A 24,693-nucleotide genomic window follows, 5' to 3' on the forward strand; every position below is an offset into this window, starting at 1 on the left:
TAGAATATAGGCGGAGCCGTAGTCAAGGAAGTGGCATTGGTTCTGGAACTGGTTTCAGCAATTTAGCGGTCAGTACGGTTTGCTAACGGTTTAACATGAAATAGTAAACCAATTATGAGCATATTATTTCGATGCCAGTATCGTAGTCGGAATAATGGAAAATGTTCACCGCAGTGATACGAGAAACGCCTCCAGGAGCGACGTTAACGTTAGCTTGAGCTGGTCAGGTAACGTTCGCTAGCTGGTTGTATACAGCTAACGGTAGCATGCTAGTTCATTCATTTATGAAGCTGAACCTCTTTATTTTGATGACAGAAATGTACAGTTTCTGTGTGCATTGAATATAGCTTACTTTTGGTTGAATGCGCCTTCAGCAAATTTCATCGAATCATCATGGCGTTAGGTAACTTGGCAAACCTTGCTAGCTATTGCAGTTTACTTGTAAACGTGCTGATACTCTTTTAGTGTAATGTCTGTGAAAGTAATAATTGATCAGTTAGCTAGCTCTTTATTTTAGTAACCTGAATTGAAACTAGTAACAAATTGTTTTACTTCGAGAACACCCTTGGCTTTTCGGCTGAGCAGACGGCTTTGCCTTTGACGTACTGTGAATTGACGTACAGTAAACCGTGTTAATGTCCCAGCTGTATGTACTGAAGTATAAGGAATAAAACAAAAACGTCTTCATCGCCAGGTGAGACTGACGTTGCAGACGGATACCCGAAGACCATGAATCGCGGTCCTGGTGTGCCCGCTTCCGCCAGCTGCAGCTACAGCAGCAGTAGCAGCATCACGGAACTACTGGGCGCGCTTTGCGACACTTTCGTTTCGGGAGTGTCGTGGACTTTGCCCGCCTTGCGCTCGGGTTCGGGCTCGGGCTCCGTCGAGCGGTTCCGGAGGGACTTGAGAAGACGGGCCTATGGCGTGCTGCTGTCCACGCTCTTTCAGGACGGCTCTCCGAAGGGGCTACCCGGCCCGCTCGCTTCCACTCCCCCCAGAAACAAAGTGCTGATGCTCTCCTTCAACCTGCGGGTCTCCGGGAGGCAGGAGGAGGCCGAGCGGCTGGAGGAGCTGCTGGGGGCGCTGGGGGACGGCCGGGGCTCAGGCCTGGCCGAGTTGAACTCCGTGCTGGAGCTCCTGGTCCAGCTGGCGGGCTCCGTTCCCCCTCCCCCCACCTCCTTCAGCCGGGACTACGGCCGGTGGGAGCGGCCGGTTACCCGCAGGCCTCCCGTCGGAAGCTACCTGAGCGCGGAGCTCCTGCGTCTGGAGGCCCGCACCTGGGCCCTGGTGACGGCGGAGGAGTCGGGCGCCATGGGGTGCCTGGGGGGGAGCCTGGGCCTCATGGACGCGCCGCCGGGGAGCGGCCTCCTATTCCTGGGGCGCCGCGGGGACGCGGAGGAGCGCTTCGAGAAGGAGACCCGCACGTCTCTGTTCGGGGCGCTGCAGCACAGCCGCACCTCAGACCTGGACGTCCGGCTGGACCTGCCCCCCGTTCCCAGCAACGCTGACGTCGCAGGCCTGGCCTTACGGGTCAGGAGCAGCTTCACATAATATTATGATTGTTGTTGTTGTTATAATAATGACTAATAATAATAATAATAAAAAGAATCATAATAATGAACTCATGCTTTTATTCAAAGTGACTTACAGTTGACTAAGCAGGGGCTAGGGGCCTTGCTCAAGCGCCCAACAGCTGTGCGGCCTGTAGCGTAGTAGTTAAGGTAAATGACTGGGACACACAAGGTTGGTGGTTCTAATCCCGGTGTAGTCACAATAAGATCCGCACAGCCGTTGGGCCCTTGAGCAATGCCCTTAACCCTGCATTGCTCCAGGGGCAAAGGAGGATAGGATTGTCTCCTGCTTAGTCTAATCAACTGTACGTCGCTCTGGATAAGAGCGTCTGCCAAATGCCAATAATGTAATGTAATGTAATGTGCGGATCTTACGGCTTCATCCGGCAACCAGGTCCCCGGCCCCTCGGGCCTGCACATTGGGCAGGCTTTACAGTGGCTCCTGTTCCACTGGAGCTTTGAGGATTGAGCCTTGTACTTGTCAAATAGTTTTGTTTCCTGTTTCTGTGTTTGAGACTGTCTCTATTAAAAGCTCTGTGCCAATAAAATTCAATTAAGAGGCGCATTTGAAACTTTTAAACGTGTGCTAAATCAATCCAATCAATCAATCAATCAATCAATCAATCAATCAATGGTTGGGTCCGGGTTCAGACCTGTGAACATTGCTTCTCCAGCACTCCTGGTCATCATCATCATTTTTCATCGTGTTTACTTGCCCGCCCTCCTCTGGTTATCCAAAATCAGGAGCACTAATTACGCGAGTGAAAAGAGAACCCAGGGCTGGATTCGGATTGGAGGGCCAGAGTTGATCCCTGTTCTACAGCGATTCAGTCAGGGCTGCCTGTAGCTTAGTGGCTAAGGTTCATGACCGTGACCTGGAAGGTTGGTGCTTCACCGCCCCAATGTAGCCACGATAAGGTCTGCCCTTGAGCAAGGCCCTTGCCCCCGCATTGCTCCAGCGTCGGTTTGGATAAAAACATCTGTTACATAACTCATTATTAAATGGTAAATGGTTGGCATTTATATAGCGTCGTTATCCACAGCCTACAATTGATGCTGGGGCGACATTGGCTCGGGTGGTAAGAGCGGTCGTCTGGCAGTCGGAGGGTTGCCGGTTCGATCCCGCCCCGGGTGTGTCAAAGTGTCCTTGAGCAAGAATCCTAAACCCCCCCCCCCCCCAAATGCTCCTGACGAGCTGGTCGGCGCCTCGCATGGCAGCCAATGTGCGTTGGTGCGTGAGTGCGTGTCTGAACGGGTGAATGAGAAGCATAAATTGCACAGCGCTTTGGATAAAGGCCCTATATAAATGCCTGCCGTTCATACGCGCACACCGACACACATTGGCTGCCATGCGTTTTGATTGCTGTTGCTGTTATTACGGTTTCTCCCCCCAGGTCCCGCCCGCTCTGGATCAGTCGGAGGACGAGGGCTTCCGGTCGGACTCGAACCCGACCCCGGACTCTCAGTCGGCGCCGAGCCCCGGGCCGGACCTGGACGTGTGGGAGGCGCTGCACGACTTCCAGCCCAGCCACCGCCGCTGCTGGGAGATGGTGGGCTGGTGAGCGTTTCGTATTCTTACTGAACGTTATTATTTTATGAATGCGCTGCAGGGGGGACTGCAGAGCGGCTTACGGGACGTTTGGGGTGACCTTGGCTCAGGAGGTGAGAGGCGTCGTCTCATTGGCTCCGGAGGTGAGAGGCGTCGTCTCATTGGCTCAGGAGGTGAGAGGCGTCGTCTCATTGGCTCAGGAGGTGAGAGCCGTCGTCCCATTGGCTCAGGCGGCAGGAGCAGTCGTCTGGCAGTCGGAGGGTTGCCGGTTCGATCCCGCCCTGTGTTTATCGAAGTGTCCCTGAGCAAGACACCTAACCTCTTTTACACAATGAAAAAAAACAATGGGATGGAAATGAAATAAAAAGATGTCACCTGGAATTGTGTAAAAGTATATTACGTGTCCACAGAAATGCCCCAAATAATGTGTGCAGGGCCAAATTAGGCCACTTCCCCCTCCTGCTGCCAGTAGAGAAAAGAGCACTCAAATTCTGGGCTCATTTGAATCAGGCCGACCCACACTGCCACCAGCACAAGGCTGACCCACACTGCTACCAGCACGAGGCTGACCCACACTGCTACCAGCACGAGGCTGACCCACACTGCTACCAGCACGAGGCTGACCCACACTGCTACCAGCACGAGGCTGACCCACACTGCTACCAGCACGAGGCTGACCCACACTGCTACCAGCACAAGGCTGAGCCACACTGCTACCAGCACGAGGCTGCCCACACTGCTACCAGCACGAGGCTGACCCACCCTGCTACCAGCACGAGGCTGACCCACCCTGCTACCAGCACGAGGCTGACCCACACTGCTCCCAGCACGAGGCTGACCCACACTGCTACCAGCACGAGGCTGACCCACACTGCTACCAGCACGAGGCACTGAAGAGCAACCAACTCTACCCAGAGAAAGACCCTCTGGGACAACTGGCCATCAAAAAACTATTTTTACCCAATATACAAGAAAATATTACAACCACAACATTGAAAAAATTGACAAAATCTACAAAAATCTGTACATTGACAATTTGCTTGAAGAAACTAAATTAAAAAACAAATTGGAAATTTACCGTACCCTAGGCCGAGATTACTCCCTGTCAGAATACCTCACGAAAGTTAAAAACCCAAAACAAAGGCACACGTTAACAATGTACAGACTCAGTGACCACAGCCCTGCTGTTGAAACTGGTCGCCACAAAAAGACCTGGCTGCCAAAAGAGTGTGCTCACTGCAACCTGGTAGAGGTGGAGGCCCACTTTCTACTTACCTGCCCCAAGTACCTCTTGATAAGAAATCAATATTTTCCCAAATTCATTGCCCACAATAAGCAATTTCAATGCCTATCAGATCCAAATAAATTAAAAATACTTCTGGGGGAAGAGGAAACAACAATAGAGGCGGCAGCTCTCTGCCTCTGCCTGCCATAATTTATGAGAGGGTATAAGAGAGGGTGCCGTAAATTAACCTGGATTTATGTGTGCGTGTGTGTTTGTATGTATGTGTGTTTTGGGGGGGTTGGGGGGTTGGGTTAGTCATGTTTATGTTTTTCTTTCTTGGGTGTGGAGGTTTGTTGTTTATCATTTATCTAGGTCAATGCTTTTGCAACACAAATGTACTTATGCAAATAAAGCACATTTGAATTTGGATTTGAATTCGAGAAGCATCAGTTGTACAGCGCTTCGGATAAAGGCCGGCCATTTCCCATTTTCGTTAATTGTTGTCTCTCTCTCTCTCTCTCCTCCCTCCAGCCCCCCCGGCAGTAAGGAGAAGCCCTTCCTAACGGAGGGCGGCAGGCAGGCGTTTGACCAGCTGTACAGGCTGGTGGAGAGGAACGTGCGGACCCTGAGCAGCGGCCCGGCCTCGCCCCCCATCCCCCCGCCCCGGGACTCGGAGAGCCTGCTGGTGGGGGACCTCCTGAACGTGCTCATGGGGGTGCCGTCCGCCACCTTCCCCCTCAACCCGGTACGCCCCGCCCCCCGGCCGATTACAGCTAGCCGGAAGCGACAGGTGGGGTTGAAAACGACGGGCTCTCGCAGAGGAATGACGAGTAGGGCCGGGGCGCGCGCTGTAATGCGTGGAGTTCGGGTTCGGGAATTGAGCTTTGTCGATTTCGTTTTTATAAATTTTTCAATTATTTTTATTATCATTTTTTTACTTTTTATCTCAGGACAGGAATAGGAGAGGTTAGTATTTTGTCACATGAATGTGAATATCTGGCTGAGTGCTTCAATGCTCAAAGCATATGGATGTGTGTGTGTGTGTGCGCGCATGTAAATACACTCACCGAGCACTTTTTGGTATTTATTACTTATTTTTTCCTTTTTACTGCTGCTATCCACTTAGAGTTATGATGCGTTGTGTGTTCAGAGATGCTCTTCTGCACACCAATGTGGTGTTATTTGTATGACTGTCACCTTCCTGTCAGCTTTGACCAGTCTGGACATTCTCCTCTGTGTCTCATTAACAAGGTGGTTCTGTCTGCAGAACTGCTGCTCACTGTATTTTTTCACTATTTTGCAAACTCTAGAGACTAGTGTGTGTGAAAATCCCGGGAGATCAGCAGTTTCTGTGATGCTCAAACCACCCTGTCTGCCACCAACAATCAATGCACGCTCAAAGTCAGTTAGATCACATTTTTTCCCCATTCTGATAGTTGATGTGAACATTAACTGAAGCTCCTGACCCGTATCTACATGATTGTCTGCATTGCACTGCTACCACACAATTGGCGGATTTGATAATCATGAATAAGTCGGTGTAATAAAGTAAAAAATCTTCCTAATAGAGTGCTCGGTGAGTGTAGATGTCCATGTGTATGTGATGCACTGAGTCTGTGTATGTACTCATTTGATTGTGTGTACACTCCGTGAACAATTTATTAGGAAGACCTGAACACCAGCTCTGCAATTTACCTCATATTCATAGTTTCATTTCAAATCAATTCTGCTGGTGTAAATTCGGGTTTTAAAATATACAGTTGACGCACAAACTCTCTGTACCAAGACATTGTATAGCTGTTGAGTAATTCAAGTTTATTGGTTGAAACGACATAGGCTGTGGCAATTAGAACCAGTTTTCAATGTCAGCGCATCCACAGAGAAGGGGGAGGGATAAACAGTGCTGTGGTTTGAGGGTTATTGTTGCTGCTGTTCCTCTCTTGACCGTTGGATGTCTGAAATGACCGATTGTACCCTTTAAGGACTGCAGAGCGTGTGAATCTGCAGCGAATGCCTGCAGTAACACGTGGCCCCTGTGTGTGCGTTCCAGACGTGTGCGCAGTTCGAGGTGAGGCCAGGGGTGTGTATTTCGGGAGCGTCCCCGGAGAGCTTGTCCCGGCTGCTGGGGGACCTGGCGCAGTACGGAACGCACTACCTGCGCCTGAGCCGCTTCTCCCTGCAGGGCGCCCAGAGACGAGGCCTGGTGTTTCAGGTACTGTCCCCAACTGCTCCACTGACCCTGCGCTACGCTAACGGCCGCTACTGCGCTACGCTACACTGGTGTTTCAGGTACTGTCCCCAACTGCTCCACTGACCCTGCGCTACGCTAACGGCCGCTACTGCGCTACGCTACACTGGTGTTTCAGGTACTGTCCCCAACTGCTTCACTGACCCTGCGCTACGCTAACGGCCGCTACTGCGCTACGCTACACTGGTGTTTCAGGTACTGTCCCCAACTGCTCCACTGACCCTGCGCTACGCTAACGGCCGCTACTGCGCTACGCTAACGGCCGCTACTGCGCTATGCTAACGGCCGCTACTGCGCTATGCTAAAGGCCGCTACTGCGCTACGCTAACGCCCGCTACTGCGCTACGCTACACTGGTGTTTCAGGTACTGTCCCCAACTGCTCCACTGACCCTGCGCTACGCTAACGGCCGCTACTGAGCTACGCTAATGCCCGCTACTGCGCTACGCTACACTGGTCTTCCAGGTACTGTCCCCAACTTCTCCACTGACACTGCGCTACGCTAACGCCCGCTACTACACTATACTAACGCCCGCTACTGCGCTACGCTACACTGGTCTTCCAGGTACTGTCGTTACTGCTCTACGCTAACCTTTCAGGTGATGTTAGCTACAGTGCTGTGCTAACACTGGTCTTTCAGATATCCCAGCCAAGAACAGGTGAAGAAAAATATTCTGAACATGAATATGTCTCGTCTCCTGGATGCCCCTTATTTTAAATGTGTGGACATGCTCAGAATATTATTTGGTAATGTCTGTCTCTCGCACAGCGTGAGCCGGTGATTATGTCTGTGTGTCATAGGCTTTCACAGGAGGCTTGATGAGGTACCTCCAGTACTACTGCGCCTGTGTGCTCTCCACCCCGAATACCCTCAGCCTGCTGACCATCTGCTTCCAGTTCCGCAAGCTGGGCAGCCAGCTCCGGTGAGCAGCTGTGCCGGTTCATTCCCCCTGTCAGGAGGGTCCACCCTGCTCTGTGTGCCACTAGTTACCCCTGCTCTGTGTGCCGCTCGTCACCCCTGCTCTGTGTGCCTCTGTGTAGGTACCTCTCTGAGCTGTGCTGTTTGGATGGGGCTTCTCCGGCAGCTGGCCAGGCTACCTTCCCTGTGGTGAGTACATTGTGTGTGTGAGAGTGTGTGAGAGTGTGTGAGAGTGTGTGAGAGTGTGTGAGAGTGTGTGAGAGTGTGTGAGAGTGTGTGAGAGTGTGTGAGAGATGCTGACAGCTGTGCGTCTCCCCTGCAGGGTGTGAAGCTGCTCTCGTACCTGTACAGTGAGGCTCAGAGCAACTGCAGCAATGAGAACTACCCTGTGCTGCTGTCCCTGCTAAAGAGCAGCTGTGATCCGTACACACGGTCAGTGAATGTCTGTGAGCCGTACGCATGGTCAGTGAATGTCTGAGCCGTACGCACGGTCAGTGAATGTCTGTGAGCCATACGCACAGGCACTGAATGTCTGTGAGCCGTACACACGGTCAGTGAAGGTCTGTGATCCGTACACGCGGTCAGTGAATGTCTGTGATCCGTACACACGGTCAGTGAATGTCTGTGAGCCATACGCACAGGCAGTGAATGTCTGTGAGCCGTACACACGGTCAGTGAATGTCTGTGAGCCGTACACACGGTCAGTGAATGTCTGTGAGCCGTACACGCGGTCAGTGAATGTCTGAGCCGTACGCACGGTCAGTGAATGTCTGTGAGCCGTACGCACGGTCAGTGAATGTCTGTGATCCGTACACACGGTCAGTGAATGTCTGTGATCCGTACACACGGTCAGTGAATGTCTGTGAGCCGTACACGTGGTCAGTGAATGTCTGTGAGCCGTACACACGATCAGTGAATGTCTGTGAGCCATACACGCGGTCAGTGAATGTCTGAGCCGTACGCATGGTCAGTGAATGTCTGTGAGCCGTTCACATGGTCAGTGCATCTGTCTGAGCAGTGCCCTCGGTCAGTGAATCGGTCTGTGAGCCACAAATTGAGTTGAGTTGGGCTCTTGCGTTGTTCATAACCTGGCATGTATTATCTGTACTTGCACGCGGTTTTCAGTGTGTTGAGTTTTGAATGGTGTTCTGAACACGGAATCGTTGGGAATGTTGAGTTTTGAATTGTGCGTTATGACCATGGCTCGGTTGAGTGTTGAATATTGCGAGTATTAAACGGAGCGTGCGTTTGACCGTTGGCTGCGCCCCTCAGGTTCGTGTCCGACTGGGTGTACAGCGGCGTGTTCCGGGACGTTTACGGAGAGTTCATGATCCAGGTCAACGAGGATCACCTTGGCTGCAGAGGTGAGGGCTCCAGCATCGCACTCCTGCTTCTGTTTCATCAGGGCGGCCTGTAGTGTAGTGGTTAAGGTAAAGGACTGGGACATGCAAGGTCGGTGGTTCGATCCCCGGTGTAGGCACAATAAGATCCACACAGCCCTTGAGCAAGGCCCTTAACCCTGCATTGCTCCACGGGAGGATCGTCTCCTGCTTAGTCTAATCAACTGCACGTCGCTCTGGATAAGAGCGCAGTGTCATGTAATGTAATGTAATCATCATGTAATCATGTAATGTAATCATTCCGTTCTGGCGACTGTTTATTTTCCCAGTCCGTTAATTACTGAGTAATTGCGGGTAATTGTAATTATTACGTGACTAATTTGAATTCAGAGGTAACTGCTGTGATACAGGCACAGTTTATGTGCCCGCTATCTGCCCGTTTCATCCAACTGACCACTGAAATCAAAATGGCTGCCTAATAATTATACAAGTAGCTGGCATTTACCTTGGCAATACTCGGTAATTAACGGGCTGTGAAACACAGCGTTGCCCTCATTTCCCATCTGTTTAAACCTCACCTTTCTCTCGTAGCTGTTCCTCCCTTCGGGAACCTCAAAGCTGTGCAATTTTTTTTTTTTTTTTTCTCCGTTCTCCCTCTCCCTCTCTCCCTCGCTCCTCTCCACCTCTGTCTCCTTCAAATTCAATTTCCAATTTCAGACCGCTTCATTTGCATGACAAGAGAAATATTATGTTCCCAGAGCACAAATACATTTACGGGCCAGCGCGCGCATACAGAAAAAATGCAAATGACATTAACTCGAGATTCAATAAGAATTTCTCCCCCCCCCTCCCTCTCTCCCTCTCTCACTCTCTCTACCTCTTCCCTCTCTCTCACTCTCTCTGCCTCTTCCCTCTCTCCCTCTCACTCTCTGCCTCTTCCCCCTCTCTCACTCTCTCTGCCTCTTCCCTCTCTCTTACTCTCTCTGCCTCTTCCCTCTCTCTCTCTCTGCCTCTTCCCTCTCTCACTCTCTGCCTCTTCCCTCTCTCCCTCTCTCTGCCTCTTCCCTCTCGCCCTCTCTCTTCCTTCTCTCTCTCTCCCTCTCTCCCCTCTCTTCTCTCTCTCTCTCTCTCTTCTCTCTCTCACTCTGCCTCTTCCCTTTCTCCCTCTCTCTTTTCTCTCTCTCTCTCAGATAAGCACTTCTGGTCTGAGGGGTACACCCTGATCTCGCGCAGCGTGGAGGAGAATGTTCCCGTGTTCCTCAGGCACCTCGCCAACGACGTCTACGTCTGCGGGAAGACCATCAACCTGCTGAAGATCTGCTGCCCCCAGGTCAGTCTTCACCGGACCAGCCCATTGGCCTGGCCGTCTTCACCAGACACGCCCATTGGCCAGGCCGTCTTCACCAGACACGCCCATTGGCCAGGCCATCTTCACCAGACACATTGATTAAAGAGTCCATTATGGGGGATTTTTTTCTGATTGGGCTTTCCATATTGAACAAACCACACCTTGCGTTTAGTTCAGTACACCTGTATGCTGACCTGTGTCTTGACTTGACTCCACAAACACACACCGGTGAATTCAACTGACCAAACTCAGTTTGTGAAGCCAATAAAGCTCTGTGTGAATTTGAATGTTGATCTTAGCAAGCCTGTACTTCTCTATGCTAGTGTTACGTGCTGATGTCACCTCATAGATGCTTTGCTATATCCTGTCGTCTGTGGTACACTGGTAATGTTCAGCTCCGTGTGGTCTGCTTCTATCACCTGAGCTCATGCTGAGCCGAGTGATGATATCGAAGTCCGCCTGCGCGGGAATAAAGTGCCGGCGGCTAACTAGCGCCGGCGGCTAACTAGCGCCGGCGGCCGACTAACGCTGTGCCCTCTTCGCACAGCACTACATCTGCCGGTCCGAGCTGCCCGTGCCGCGCATCGCCGTGACCGTCTCCCTGCGGGAGCTGGAGGAGGTGGAGAGGGACTGTGCTGTGTACCGCAGCCGAATGGGGCAGGTGGCCCGGCACAGCGTGGTCACCCGGGAGGAGCAGGTGCGCCCCCCTCGGCCCGCCCCGGTTCAGTCAGGGAGCCGTGAGATGTTTATCTCTTTTATGACTGTCTCTCTCTTTTGTTCTCTCCCCCTCTCTCTTTCTCTCCCCCTCTCTCCCCCTCTCGCTCAGGCGCAGCGTATGGAGCGTGCCCGGCAGGAGCTGATCAGTCAGGTCAGGGCGTCGACCGCCAAGACGCTGGAGAGCATTCGAGGTGAGCGGCTCTCCCAGCACGTCGTGATGCAGCTCCATCGAACAATCAACAATCACCGTACAAATCAACTCGCCAACAATAGGCGTACAAATCAACTGGCCAACAATCGCCGTACAAATCAACTGGCCAACAATAGGCGTACAAATCAACTCGCCAACAATCACCGTACAAATCAACTGGCCAACAATCGCCGTACAAATCAACTGGCCAACAATCGCCAAACAAATCAACTCCTCAACACCCAACCAATCAACAATCGCCTTAAACATCAACACCAAAAAAATCGCCACACAAATCAACTCCCAACTCATCATCAATCACTTTAAACATCAACACCCAAACAATCCCCATACAAATCAACTGCAACTAATAAACAATCACCAAAAATATCAACACCAACCAAAGACCGATCATCATAAGCACCAGCATCATCCATCATAAACATTAAGACAAAGCCATCAACAATCACCATTAAATATCAACACCAATGAACGATCATAAACATCAACACCAACCAATGTACCGTCATCATAAACGCATCAACGCCCAACCAATCAGCAATCGCTAACCAACGGGCATGTGTACTGTGCCGTGCCGCAGGTCTGCAGGTGTCCCAGCGCCTGGCTGAGGGGGCGAGGAAGAGGGAGCGCTTTGTGGAGCTGAAGCAGCAGCTGGAGATGGAGCAGGAGGTGATCAGTCCCCTGAATCTGACCCCGCCCGGCGGCCTTAATGCCAGTCCCCTGAATCTGACCCCGCCCAGCGGCCTTAACGCCCCCCTGAATCTGACCATCCCCCCCAGCGGCCTTAACGCCAGTCCCCTGAATCTGACCCCGCCCAGTGGCCTTAACGCCCCCCTGAATCTGACCATCCCCCCCAGCGGCCTTAACGCCAGTCCCCTGAATCTGACCATCCCCCCCAGCGGCCTTAACGCCAGTCCCCTGAATCTGATCCCCCCCCCCCAGCGGCCTTAACGCCAGTCCCCTGAATCTGACCATCCCCCCCAGCGGCCTTAACGCCAGTCCCCTGAATCTGACCATGTCCCCTGAATCTGACCCTGCCCAGTGGCCTTAACGCCGCCCTGAATCTGCCCCCCCCCCCAGCGGCCTTAACGCCAGTCCCCTGAATCTGACCATGCCCTCCAGCGGCCTTAACGCCATTCCCCTGAATCTGACCGTCCCTCCCGAATCTCCCGTGTGTCCCCACAGCGGCGTGGCACGGCCCAGCGGAAAGAGCAGGAGGACGAGTTTGGGTTCCTCCGTGAGCTGCAGGACCGGGAGAGGAGGCTGCAGGCCCTGCAGGAGGCCCAGGAGCGCAGAGCCAGGTCTGTCCACTGGGGCGGCGCTGTCCACCCCCGGTCATTACGGCCCTCGCATTACATTTTATTACATTCACGTTATTGGCAGACGCTCTTATCCAGAGCGACGTACAGTTGATTAGTCTAAGCCGGAGACTAAGCAGGAGACAGTGGTTAAGGTAAATGACTGGGATACGCAAGGTTGGTGGTTCTAATCCCGGTGTAGCCACAATAAGATCCGCACAGCCGTTGGGCCCTTGAGTAAGCTCCTTAACCCTGCATTGCTCCAGGGGAGGATTGTCTCCTGCTTAGTCTAATCAACTGTACGTCGCTCTGGATAAGAGCGTCTGCCAAATGCCATTAATGTAATGTAATGCAGTGAAATCACTTGTGTGGCTCATCACTGTTTATCGTGTCTCATCCCCCCTGTATGAGGCTGTCGATGCCTCCCTGTGCTTTTACGCGGCCCTAAATCCAGCTTGCAGTCTGTGACCGAACGGTGACTCACCGTCTGTGATTGGCGGTTTCCTCTCTTCAGGCTACACCTTTCCCTCCCTAACTCACCACCACGATTAGCCTTATATATGCCAAGGGTTCCGATTATATCTGTATGGTTGCACTAGAACTGTACTGTCCTCTCAGGTCCTCTTCGCACTTGTACTTGTGTTTGATCTGCACTTGGTTGTACGTCGCTCTGGATAAGAGCGCCTGCTACATGCCATGTAATGTAATGTAATGTAATGTAATGGTTTCGTGCTGGCAGGAAGGAGCTGATCGACCAGTACAGCCAGCTCACGGAGGAGGCGGCCAAGAGGGAGAGGCGGGCCCTGTGGCGGGTACAGCGGATGCGATTGCACCAGGACAGAGTCCGCTTGCTGCAAGAGGACCGGCGTCTCATTCAGGTCTGTGCTGCCAGCAGGCCTGGTTTGGGATTCAAAGACTTTTCTGCACTTTGCTGGGATTTTGGGACTCATTTTTGGGAAATGATATACTCTCGAAATGTCCAAACTTTCTGCTCTTTTTTTTTTCTTGTTGGCTCCATTGCGGCTGGAAGGATCGAGATCGCCGCAGAAATGTTTTTGAATCCGAAGCGTGATCGCGTGATTGGCCCAGTCCAGCTATGTGAATTTTTACTGCTACGAATGCGGTTTGTTCGTATTGCAGCAAAAGAATGTGAATGGTTGTCAGTGTTTGTTCATATTTTACCATGTCCGGGCTGTGGTGGTTGTAGCAGTTGGTTTGTGTGTGTCGAGACCCGCACTGAAGGTGAAATGGTAAGCTCAGTTTAAAAATAAATGTTCATAACTAGGACTATTATTGTGGTTCTAAACTACTCAGTAGTTTAAACTGGCAGTTGACAAGCTTCAGTAGTTTGGGCAAGCAATCTGGCCATTTAAACACTACAGGGAATTGAATGCTATAGTATTATAGTTATCAAATAATTTATGTAGCTGTTGGGTGACTTATGGCTGATTTGTAATGTTACCCCCCACACTGTGCCCCCTTCTCCAGGCTCTTCTGGAGCAGTATCCCCTCGGCCAGCCGGGACCCCCCACAGTCCCCCAAACTTCAGCCCGCACACAGCGGCCCTCCCAGGTCAGAGCGAACGCATTGGCAGCGTCTCGTTGCTGGGGGGATTTTGGGCTGCGGCGTGGCGCTCTGCTGTTTTAGGGGCCGTAGCCTCCGTCGCGTGCCCTTCAGCGCTGGGGCGGATGAGAGTGATGTAACCGTACGCTTTCTGATCTGCACAGGCGTCTGGGGAGGTGGTGCAGGACACACCCACCGGCCCCCAGGAGACACCCACCGGCCCCCAGGACACACCCACCGGCCCCCAGGAGACACCCACCGGCCTCCAGGCACCTCCCTCCCCCGCAGAAGAGGAGGCGCTGATCTCGGACGAGCTGGACATCAGGGACTTCCTGCCGAAGCCTGGACCAGCCCCCGACGAGCAGGAAGTGGACCGGGCGCTGCAGGACATTGGCTCGGACCTGCCTCAGGTCCCCGCCCTCGCCCAGGACTACGACTTCAGCGCCCCCTACGTCCCCCTCCAGGGCAGCCCCACCCTCCCCCACTCGACCCCCGCCGCCCCGCCCCTCGCCCCTGTCTGGGCCGGAGACCAGCCTCCCCCGGAGGGGGCGGCTCTGCCGGAGGCCAAGACGATTGGACGGCAGCCTGGGAAGGCCCTCCCCTCTCATACCCCCACCACGCAGGTTAACTTTGCCCCTGGGGGGGTCAATCCAGTTCCAGACCCCAGTGGACCAGTCGCGCCAATCACCGACACCCATATAAGGGTGGGTGAGCATGTTTCTAAGGTCACGACTCCTGTCCCCGCCCCCAGTGTTCATGGCCACGCCTCCGACGCCCATATAAGGGTGGGAGAGCATGTTTCTGAGGTCATGACTCCTGTCCCCGCCCCCAGTGTTCATGGCCACGCCTCCGACGCCCATATAAGGGTGGGAGAGCATGTTTCTGAGGTCACGACTCCTGTCCCCGCCCCCAGTGTTCATGGCCACGCCTCCGACGCCCATATAAGGGTGGGAGAGCATGTTTCTGAGGTCACGACTCCTGTCCCCGCCCCCAGTGTTCATGGCCACACCTCCGACGCCCATATAAGGGTGGGTGAGCACGTTTCTGAGGTCACGACTCCTGTCCCCGCCCCCAGTGTTCATGGCCACACTTCTGACGCCCATATAAGGGTGGGAGAGCATGTTTCTGAGGTCATAACTCATGTTCCCGCCCCCAATGTTCATGGCCACGCCTCCGACGCCCATATAAGGGTGGGTGAGCATGTTTCTGAGGTCATAACTCATGTTCCCGCCCCCAATGTTCATGGCCACGCCTCCGACGCCCATATAAGGGTGGGTGAGCATGTTTCTGAGGTCATAACTCATGTTCCCGCCCCCAATGTTCATGGCCACGCCTCCGACGCCCATATAAGGGTGGGTGAGCATGTTTCTGAGGTCATAACTCATGTTCCCGCCCCCAATGTTCATGGCCACGCCTCCGACGCCCATATAAGGGTGGGTGAGCATGTTTCTGAGGTCATAACTCATGTTCCCGCCCCCAATGTTCATGGCCACGCCTCCGACGCCCATATAAGGGTGGGAGAGCATGTTTCTGAGGTCATGACTCCTGTCCCCGCCCCCAGCATCCATGGCCATGCCTCCGACAGCAGCATAAAGGTTGGGGGTTTTGTGTCGGACGTGACCCCCTCCCGTCCCCGTTGGAGCAAGCACGGACACTCCTCTGACTCTGTCCTCAGGGTGGGGTGCGCGGTTTCTGGGGTGGAACCGCTCCCGTTGCCCCTCCCCGGTAGCGACTACGGACACTCCTCTGACTCTGCCCTCAGGGCGGGGTGCGTGGTTTCTGGGGTGGAACCGCTCCCGGTGCCCCTCCCCGGTAGCGACTACGGACACTCCTCTGACTCTGCCCTCAGGGCGGGGTGCGTGGTTTCTGGGGTGGAACCGCTCCCGGTGCCCCTCCCCGGTAGCGACTACGGACACTCCTCTGACTCTGCCCTGGGAGCGGGCTGTGTGGTGACCGGCAGCAGGGAGCTCAGAGGAGCAGGTACGGATATCACACCCGCCGCACTTCACCCAGGTCTGGTCATCACACCGTGCGGCTGTTTGGTTTCACCAGTTAAGAATTCCGCATTGAAAGATACAATACGTAAGATTTTTGTGTTAAAACATTGTTCCAAGACCACTGTAAATCCCTTCCCAGCATTGAAAAGGGCTCACTGACATGTTGAATCGCCCTCTGCCACCTGAAATTCGGGTTTCAAAATATGCAGTTAACAGGTCGGCACTCTGTACCCAAACATTGTACAGCTGTACAATAGTTCAAGCTCATGGGTTGACGATCGGTTCAAATTGCCACAGCTAATGGCGTTTCAAAGTCAGCGCTTTCACGGGAAGTCCCAAGTTATTCCTTGGAACTCTATCACATTTTTCAGTGCATTGTTTTCTCTCCAATCTTGGCCGTCCTTGTTTTTATGAGTTGGACGTGCTAAACACTGAAATGGCGACTCGGCGTTGCAGGACCGGAGGCCGGGCCCGAAGCAGGGGCCCACGTTGAGCCTGAGTGGCCGGTGGAAGGGGCGGAGCAGGACTACCTGGCCTCGCTGGCGTCTCAGTACGAAGTGGAGCGGTACCAGGACCCCTACGCCCTTCTGGGTGAGTGATATACGCGCTGGTGCTAATACCGGGACCCCTACGCCCTTCTGGGTGAGTGAACTACGTGCTAGTGCTAATAACCGGACCCCTACGCCCTTCTGGGTGAGTGATATACGTGCTAGTGCTAATACCAGGACCCCTACGCCCTTCTGGGTGAGTGAACTACGTGCTAGTGCTAATACCAGGACCCTTACGCCCTTCTGGGTGAGTGAACTACATGCTAGTGCTAATAACCGGACACCTACGCCCTTCTGGGTGCGTGAACTATGTGCTAGTGCTAATACCAGGACCCCTACACCCTTCTGGGTGAGTGAACTACGTGCTAGTGCTAATACCAGGACCCCTACGCCCTTCTGGGTGAGTGAACTACGTGCTAGTGCTAATAACCGGACACCTACGCCCTTCTGGGTGAGTGAACTACGTGCTAGTGCTAATACCAGGACCCCTACACCCTTCTGGGTGAGTGAACTACGTGCTAGTGCTAATACCAGGACCCCTACGCCCTTCTGGGTGAGTGATATACATGTTAGTGCTGGTGCTAACAGTTTAATTTAGTGAGAGTTGGGCACGTTCAGAGGGAGGAAGTGAATATGAGAGGTTAAACGGAACTGTCTCGACCTCGACCGTGTGTCGGGGAAGAGATATAAAAACATTGGGGAAAGTGCCAATGCCAAGTGAAGACAAGATAATTGCTGGTTTTCTGCTCTCCCTTTACCTGTGAGTCGGGTTTGGCCAATCGGTACCACTAATTACAAGAGGGAGAAGAAAACCAGGGCTGGATTTGAGGGCAAGCATTGATGCTCCCTGATCTACTAACTCAGGGGTCGGCAACCCTGGTCTTGGAGAGCCGCACGGTCTGCTGGCTTCCGTTGTTACTCAGCACTTAATTGTTCTATTGAAGTGGTCAATTACACAGTCAACTCGCCTCACCTGGTTTCTTGGGTGTGAATTGGTTGCTGGTATTCAGGGCGAAAAACAAAAACCAGCACACCCTGTGGCTCTCCAGGACCAGGGTTGCCGACCCCTGTACCAACTGGAGAGCGAATTCTCTAGAACACTGGAGAGGAAGGTAGAGTGTGGATGAGTGTGGAAGGTAAGGAGAGAGGGATGAGTGTGGAAGAGGAGAGGGATGAGTGTGGAAGAGGAGAGGGATGAGTGTGGGAGAGGAGAGGGATGTGAGGAAGAGGAGAGGAGAGCAGGATGAGTGTGGAAGAGGAGAGGAGAGCAGGATGAGTGGAAGAGAGAGGGATGAGTGTGGGAGAGGAGAGAGGGATGAGTGTGGAAGAGGAGAGGAGAGCGGGATAAGTGGAAGAGGAGAGGAGAGCGGGATAAGTGGAAGAGGAGAGGAGAGCGGGATTAGTGGAAGAGGAGAGTGGGATGAGTGGAAGAAGAGAGGGATGAGTGGAAGAGGAGAGGAGAGCGGGATGAGTGGGAGAGGAGAGCGGGATGAGTGGGAGAGGAGAGCGGGATGAGTGGGAGAGGAGAGAGGGATGAGTGGATGAGGAGAGAGGGATGAGAGTGGAAGAGGACAGGAGGGAGGGATGAGAGTGGAAGAGGACAGGAGAGAGGGATGAGTGGAAGAGGAGAGGAGAGAGGGATGAGAGTGGAAGAGGAGAGGAGAGAGGGATGAGAGTGGAAGAAGAGAGGAGAGAGGGATGAGAGTGGAAGGTGACTGTGTCCCCTCTCTGTCCCAGCCCTGGCCCCGGGCTCGCAGACCCTGCAGCAGGTGGTTCGTGGCCCCTACAGGCCCCCAGGGGTCCTGTCCCTAGACAAGGCCGCAGACGGCCCCGCCGTGGAGCTCAGCGAGATGGTGCCTCTGCCTGTCCTGATGAAGCTCTCCGTCACCACCCCCCTCATCACACAGTGAGTCGCCTGCACTGTTCCTGTGTGTGTGTGAGAGTGTGTTTGCCCGCACGTGTGCGTCTGCCAAATGTCATTAATGTTATTGAATTTTTTGAACAGTTGAAAATCAAAGCACACCGCTCTATGCATCTGTGGCGCAGGTTCCATTCATCGCCAACATAGAGCAACGGAAGGCTCGAGTCCGGCTCAGACCTGCCTGCAAAGTACCCAACGGATTTTAGACAAGTAACACATTTTACCTCTCTCTCTCTCTCTCTCTCTCTCCCTCTCCCTCTCCCTCTCTCTCTCTAGCGTGTCCCTGGTGAATAAAGCGGTGGTCGATTACTTCTTCGTGGAACTGGGTGTGGAGAGGCACTTCGAGGCACTCCGCCACTTTCTGCTGATGGAGGATGGGGAGTTCGCTCAGTCACTCAGCGACCTGCTGTTTGAGAAGGTGAGAGGGTGGAGTGGTGACCTTCAGACGGCTGTCAGTTATCAGACAGCTCTGAATGCGTTTCAGTTATCAGACCGCTCTGAATGCGTTTCAGTTATCAGACAGCTCTGAATGCGTTTCAGTTATCAGACAGCTCTGAATGCGTTTCAGTTATCAGACGGCTCTCTCTGTGCGTGTGTTGCAGCTGCGCAGTGGGCCGACTCCGGGGGAGCTGCTGACCCCTCTGGTGCTGAACTCCATCCTCAGCAAGGCCCTGCAGTACAGCCTGCACGGCGACATCGCCCTGGCCTCCAGCTTCTCCTTCGCGCTCCGCTTCGTCCCCGAAACCTTCCACCCCCTCGCCCCCGACGCCCTCAACTGCCTGGAGCTACGCTACAAGGTGCGGCATCGGAGAGAGAGGATTCAGAGTCTCCGAGGCCAGAGCCAGAGACTCATTGAGCAGGGATTTCGACCTGTAGTGTCATGGTTAAATGACTGGGACACGCAAGGTCGGTGGTTCTGATCCCAGTGTAGCCACAATATGATCCGCATAGCCATTGGGCCCTTGAGTAAGCTCCTTAACCCTGCATTGCTCTAGGGGAGGATTGTCTCCTGCTTAGTCTAATCAACTGTACGTTGCTCTGGATAAGAGCGTCTGCCAAATGCCAATAATGTAATGTAATGTGATCGATTCATTGAGCAGGGACTCATTGAGCCGGGATTCATTGAGGAGGGATTCATTGAGCAGGGACTCATTGAGCAGGGACTCATTGAGCAGGGACTCATTGAGCAGGGATTCATTGAGCAGGGACTCATAGAGCAGGGACTCATAGAGCAGGGATTCATTGAGCAGGGACTCATAGAGCAGGGACTCATGGAGCAGGGACTCATGGAGCAGGGACTCATTGAGCAGGGACTCATTGAGCAGGGACTCATTGAGCAGGGATTAATTGAGCAGGGATTCATTGAGCAGGGACTCATTGAGCAGGGACTCATTGAGCAGGGATTCATTGAGCAGGGACTCATAGAGCAGGGATTCATTGAGCAGGGATTCATAGAGCAGGGATTCGTAGAGCAGGGACTCATTGAGCAGGGATTCATAGAGCAGGGATTCGTAGAGGACACAAGACCCGTAGGGAATCAGACCTGTAGAGGACTGAGGACTCGTAGAGGGGGGAGGACCCGGCTCATAGAGGCGACTTTAGTAAAGCGGCAGAGAGTCGTTGCTGCTTTTGGCCGCCATCGCGGTGTGACGCCCTCCCTCTTTCCTCATCGTTGCAGGTGGACTGGCCTCTGAACATCATCATCACGGACAGCTGCATGAACAAGTACAACCGCCTTTTCTCCTTCCTGCTGCAGCTGAAGCACATGGTGTGGACCCTGCGCGACGTCTGGTTCCACCTGAAAGGTGCGTCTGCTTCAGGCCGGCCCCGACGCACACTAAAGGTTATGCCAATGGCAATTAGACGGGTCCCAGTGGTGTCCAGAAGGGGAACAGGATTAACCAGGGGTGTCCTCCTCAGTTGACATATCTTAAAGGCACAATAGGTCATTTCGGACAGTCAAGAGCGGAATAGCAGCAACAAACACGCTCAAACCACAACGCTCTTTATCCCCTCCCCCTTCTCTGTGAACGCGCTGACGTTGAAACGCCATTGGCTGTGGTAATTGGAACCAATTTTCAACCAATGAGCTTGAATTATTGTACAGTGCAATTGTGGTACACATTGCCGGCCCGCGTCAACTGCATATTTTTATACCCGAATTTAAAGACTATAGACACAGGCAGAGGGTGAGTCAACATGTCAGTGAGCCTTTTTCAATGATAGGAAGGGATTGACAATGGTCTTGCAACAATGCTTCAACACAAAAATCTTCCCCATTGTACCTTGGAACTGAATTTTTTAAAATGCTATTGGAGGAGAATTCCACCTTCCCATGAGCTTTCCCTTGTAGAATGACAGCTGTCCTCCTGATTTTAAAATGAGCTCTCAGCCAACTCTTTACCTGCGGCCATAACCCGCTGGGCCTGCTCCAGGCAGGCCTCCACGTCCTTCACCAAGTCAGCGGTGTGTAGGACGCGTCGTCCGACCCTGTCGGACCGTGCCGCCGCTCGTGTTTTGTCCTGGAAGGGCGAGTAACGCCACCTGCTCTCTGTCGTGGAACTTAAAATGGTTCCCTTTCTCTGCGCTGTGTATATATGTATCTATATATATGTATATATATGTATATGTGTGTGTGTGTATATATATATATGTGTGTGTATATATATATATGTGTGTGTATATATATATATATGTGTGTATATATATATGTGTGTGTATATATATATATGTGTATATATATATATGTGTATATATATATATGTGTGTATATATATATGTGTATATATATATATATATATATATATAAAAAACAAAGAACAGGCTTAGAATGAATGCTGTTGGTCCCTATTTTATTCACGTATACGGAAGCATACCGCATCTGTAGCACGATGATGGCAATACTCCCAGAACCAGGAAGTCTCTCAGACGGATACAGAAGTAAAAGGGGGAGGAGTCTACAAGGGAAGTGGTATTGTGATCCAGCGATACCTGTAGGACAGGAGGCACCCAGCATGACGTGAAAAGGTCTTCTCCACCTCTCAGCTTTGGTGAAGGGGGCGGGGAGCTCGGTGCAGTTCCGGCAGCTCCAGCTCTATCGGCACGAGATGCAGCACTTCGTGAAGGTGATCCAGGGCTACATCGCCGACCAGATCCTGCAGGTGTCCTGGAACGAGTTCACCCACAAGCTGGGCAACGTTCACGACCTGGACGCCATCCACCACACCCACGCCGACTACCTCAACCGGGCCATCTTCAGGTGGGTCTCACCACAGAGGGACACCACACACCCAATTTCACATTACATTAAGGTCATTTGGCAGACGCTCTTATCCAGAGCAACGTACAATCCTCCCCTGGAGGGGATCGAACCACCTACCTTGCACCTTAACCACTACGCTACAGGCCGCCAATTTGAGGTTTTGCCTAATTTTGCCTATTCGCACCTGAATATTGGTCTTTGCCCCAGTAGACTAATTTTACTCTTTATACGAATCCGAGCTCGTGAACTCTGCCCTGTACCCTCGCTGTTCTGAGCTGGCTGAATTGTTATGTATGGTTTTCAAATGCGGGTTGTGGTTTGGATTGTGCCCTCTGGGGACAATTACGATGGTCTATCAGACCTGAGGTCGAATATGTTATTGTTTTGGATTCATATGCTTCTCTCTGCTTTACTGAGCTGGAGTGAACTCAGAAAGGGCAAGACCCTGCCTTCGTGGCTCAGTCGCAGCTGGCAAGATCAATGGAGCGCGAAACAGTATTTCCATCCAAAACAATTACGTATTTGACCCAGGTCTGCCGTCGGTTGGTCTGCCGCCCTTCCACCAGACTTGTGAGAGGAGCTTGTTTATGTATGGTGACCGCTAACCGCCTGAAATGCGAGTGTATTGTGGTGAGCCGGGACCCATCGGTCGCCGCTGGGAGGGCATAGTTTCGGCAGGAGGGCAGGGCGGAGCTGGCGGGCGGGGTTTGAGCGTGCCGCCCCTCTCCCGCTCCAGGGGCCTGCTGACGGACAAGGCCGCGCCGGTGATGAACATCATCCACAGCATCTTCAGCCTCATCCTCAAGTTCCGGGCGCAGCTGATCGCACAGCCCTGGAGCCGCCAGCAGGGGGAGCTGGTGCACCCCAGCTTTGTGGCCCTGCAGCAGTTTTACAACACCTTCAAGTACTACTCCCACTTCCTCTTCAAAGGTAAGGTTTCCTTACAGACGGCGGCCATTTTGGGTCTTGGGAACACGGTGTTGTGCACTGGCACCCGGGTTAGCTGCCTCCTTGATAAATGTGTGAAACTGGAAACGCCTCAGAGAAGCTGCAAACACTGCCGCTCTCCACTATTCTCAGATCCAAGTGGCCAAAACCTGGGCCTCTTTTTGATCGCTTATATTCCACCTCCTTTGTCCTTTCCTTGCATCCTTTCCTTGCTCCTAACTCCAACCAGCAGAGGAGGCAAGGAAAGGAAAGGAAGCTAGAAAAGGAGGTTAAGATGGGGGAATTGAAGAAGCGTGAATTAGGCAAATGGGCTCCTTCACACGTCAGTTCGAAGCCACATCTGGCAGATGCTTGGCAGATGGGGAGAGGTGGATCCACAGGTTGATCATTTATACCTCGTGCATTTCGAAAAAGTACTTCCGCAAAGGATGCGATCGTGGTTCCTGGTTCAGCCTATGAGCTCCTCGATGAAACGTTTAACGGATAAGAATGTCCTAAAAGGTGGAGGACCTTGATCGATTTCTGAGACAAGGAAGGATAAAATAAGCGATTGGAATCAGCCCTCTCTCCACTATCTTAAGATTCCCTCTACTATATTAAGGTCCACTATATTCTTTGTAGAAATTTGTGTTCATTACTTTTAATTAATTAATTTCTGGGTTCATTCAGTTGCCAATAGACAGGCATTGCTGCCCCATCACCAGCAACTCTCAAGCTCAAGATGGCATAACAAGACAATGACAAAGTGGGTGAGATAATAGCAGCAAGCCTTATCGACTGGTTGGAGGCATTGCTCTGTATGTCCTGAATCGTCTGCGCTATCTTGGAAGTGGTCAGACTGGCAAGTGCCGTCGCAGAGTGTAGCCATTTAGAGGATTGGATTGTGTAAAAACCGCTCTCTCTCCCCTTCGTCTGTCGAGGGGGAATTCGTCAGCGTAGTTATAAACAGAAATGCTAACGATATTAGCAGTGTCAACCCGGTATCTCATTTAGCGTTTTCGCGGTTCATTTAGTAGCGGTCTCTGTAGCTGAATGGATGCTCTGTAGCTGAATGGATGCTCTGTAGCTGAATGGATGCTCTGCAGCTGAATCTCCATTTCAAATGCGTGGTTTCCGGTTAGACCACAGGTGTCAAACTCCAGTCCTGGAGGGGCTGTTGGTTTTCGGGTTGTTCTCCGAACCTGTGGTCCATTTCAGTCATCGACTGGCTAAAGAATCGACGCGCCTTGTTCTCGAGGCCTTAATTGACAGCTGATCGAAAGGAAACCACAAAAACCAGCAGACACTGCTTCCCCTTGGGAAATCAGTTTGACGCCCCTGAGTTAGACATTCCTTTTAGCCGTCTTGCTTTAAAAGTGTGGAAAATACGGTCTTCTGCGCTAGCATGCACTAGCCGTGCTGTCTGCAGGCGGGAGAGAGCGAGTATCTAATCGTCGGTCCTTTCTTCCCGTGCAGTGGTGACCAAGCTGGTGGACAGGGGCTACCAGCCCCACCTGGAGGACTTCCTGCTCCGCATCAACTTCAACAACTACTACAAAGAGACGTGAGCGGGGAAACGCCAAACACCCCTGGGCCGTTTCCCCGCGGGTGACCTCCAAGGTGCCACCCAGGACTTCCCAGCCCAGGACCGTGGACCGTGACGCTCTCCGTCCCGGACCGTTGCCCATCAGACCTGGGTCGAACGCGTAACCCGTTTTGTTTTCACTTACTCTTTCCACGCTTTACCGAGGTCGACCGGTGCATTGCAGCCTATGAAGTGCCCTCAAGTGCGGACCCCGCCTTCTGGACCTCCTTCGTCAGCGCAATTGAACCGAGATCAATCGAGCACGGAGGAGTTTCTGGATCCAAAACGACAGAATGACGTATTTGACCCTTGTCTGGTGCTCGTTAGCTTTGTTTCCGTGAGTCCGTCTGTGATTGTGGCTCTGCAATGCGACCCCCCCCCCCCACTTATCAGAATTCAATAAAAAACTATTTTTTCACAATTGTGGGCTCCCGGAGGTCTCTTCACCTTAAATTACCCCGCTTT

General features: G+C 52.7%; 1 protein-coding gene across 3 annotated transcripts; it reads left to right on the forward strand.

Annotated features, from left to right (window-relative positions):
• Positions 1-15: 15 nt before the first annotated feature.
• Positions 16-24,649, forward strand: tubgcp6 (tubulin gamma complex component 6). 3 transcript variants are annotated; one of them, XM_061229214.1, is made up of 25 exons: positions 16-68; positions 695-1,530; positions 2,966-3,129; positions 4,877-5,090; positions 6,396-6,557; positions 7,394-7,515; positions 7,634-7,700; positions 7,834-7,943; positions 8,784-8,875; positions 10,042-10,181; positions 10,747-10,896; positions 11,026-11,107; positions 11,708-11,796; positions 12,313-12,428; positions 13,165-13,303; positions 13,914-13,997; positions 14,153-15,968; positions 16,442-16,576; positions 18,271-18,439; positions 18,731-18,872; positions 19,057-19,251; positions 20,133-20,259; positions 21,500-21,713; positions 22,453-22,646; positions 24,120-24,649. In XM_061229214.1, the coding sequence occupies exons 2-25, from the start codon at positions 730-732 to the stop codon at positions 24,209-24,211; spliced, it is 5,616 nt and encodes a 1,871-aa protein (XP_061085198.1). In that variant the 5' UTR covers positions 16-68; positions 695-729; the 3' UTR covers positions 24,212-24,649. The 3 variants fall into 3 exon arrangements, with proteins under 3 accessions (XP_061085198.1, XP_061085196.1, XP_061085197.1); XM_061229212.1 differs by having other exon boundaries at positions 31-227; XM_061229213.1 differs by lacking the exon at positions 16-68 and adding an exon at positions 86-403.
• The last annotated feature ends 44 nt before the right edge of the window (positions 24,650-24,693 follow it).

Source organism: Conger conger, chromosome 19 (genome assembly GCF_963514075.1).
Source record: "Conger conger chromosome 19, fConCon1.1, whole genome shotgun sequence".
Classification (NCBI taxonomy): Eukaryota; Metazoa; Chordata; class Actinopteri; order Anguilliformes; family Congridae; genus Conger; species Conger conger.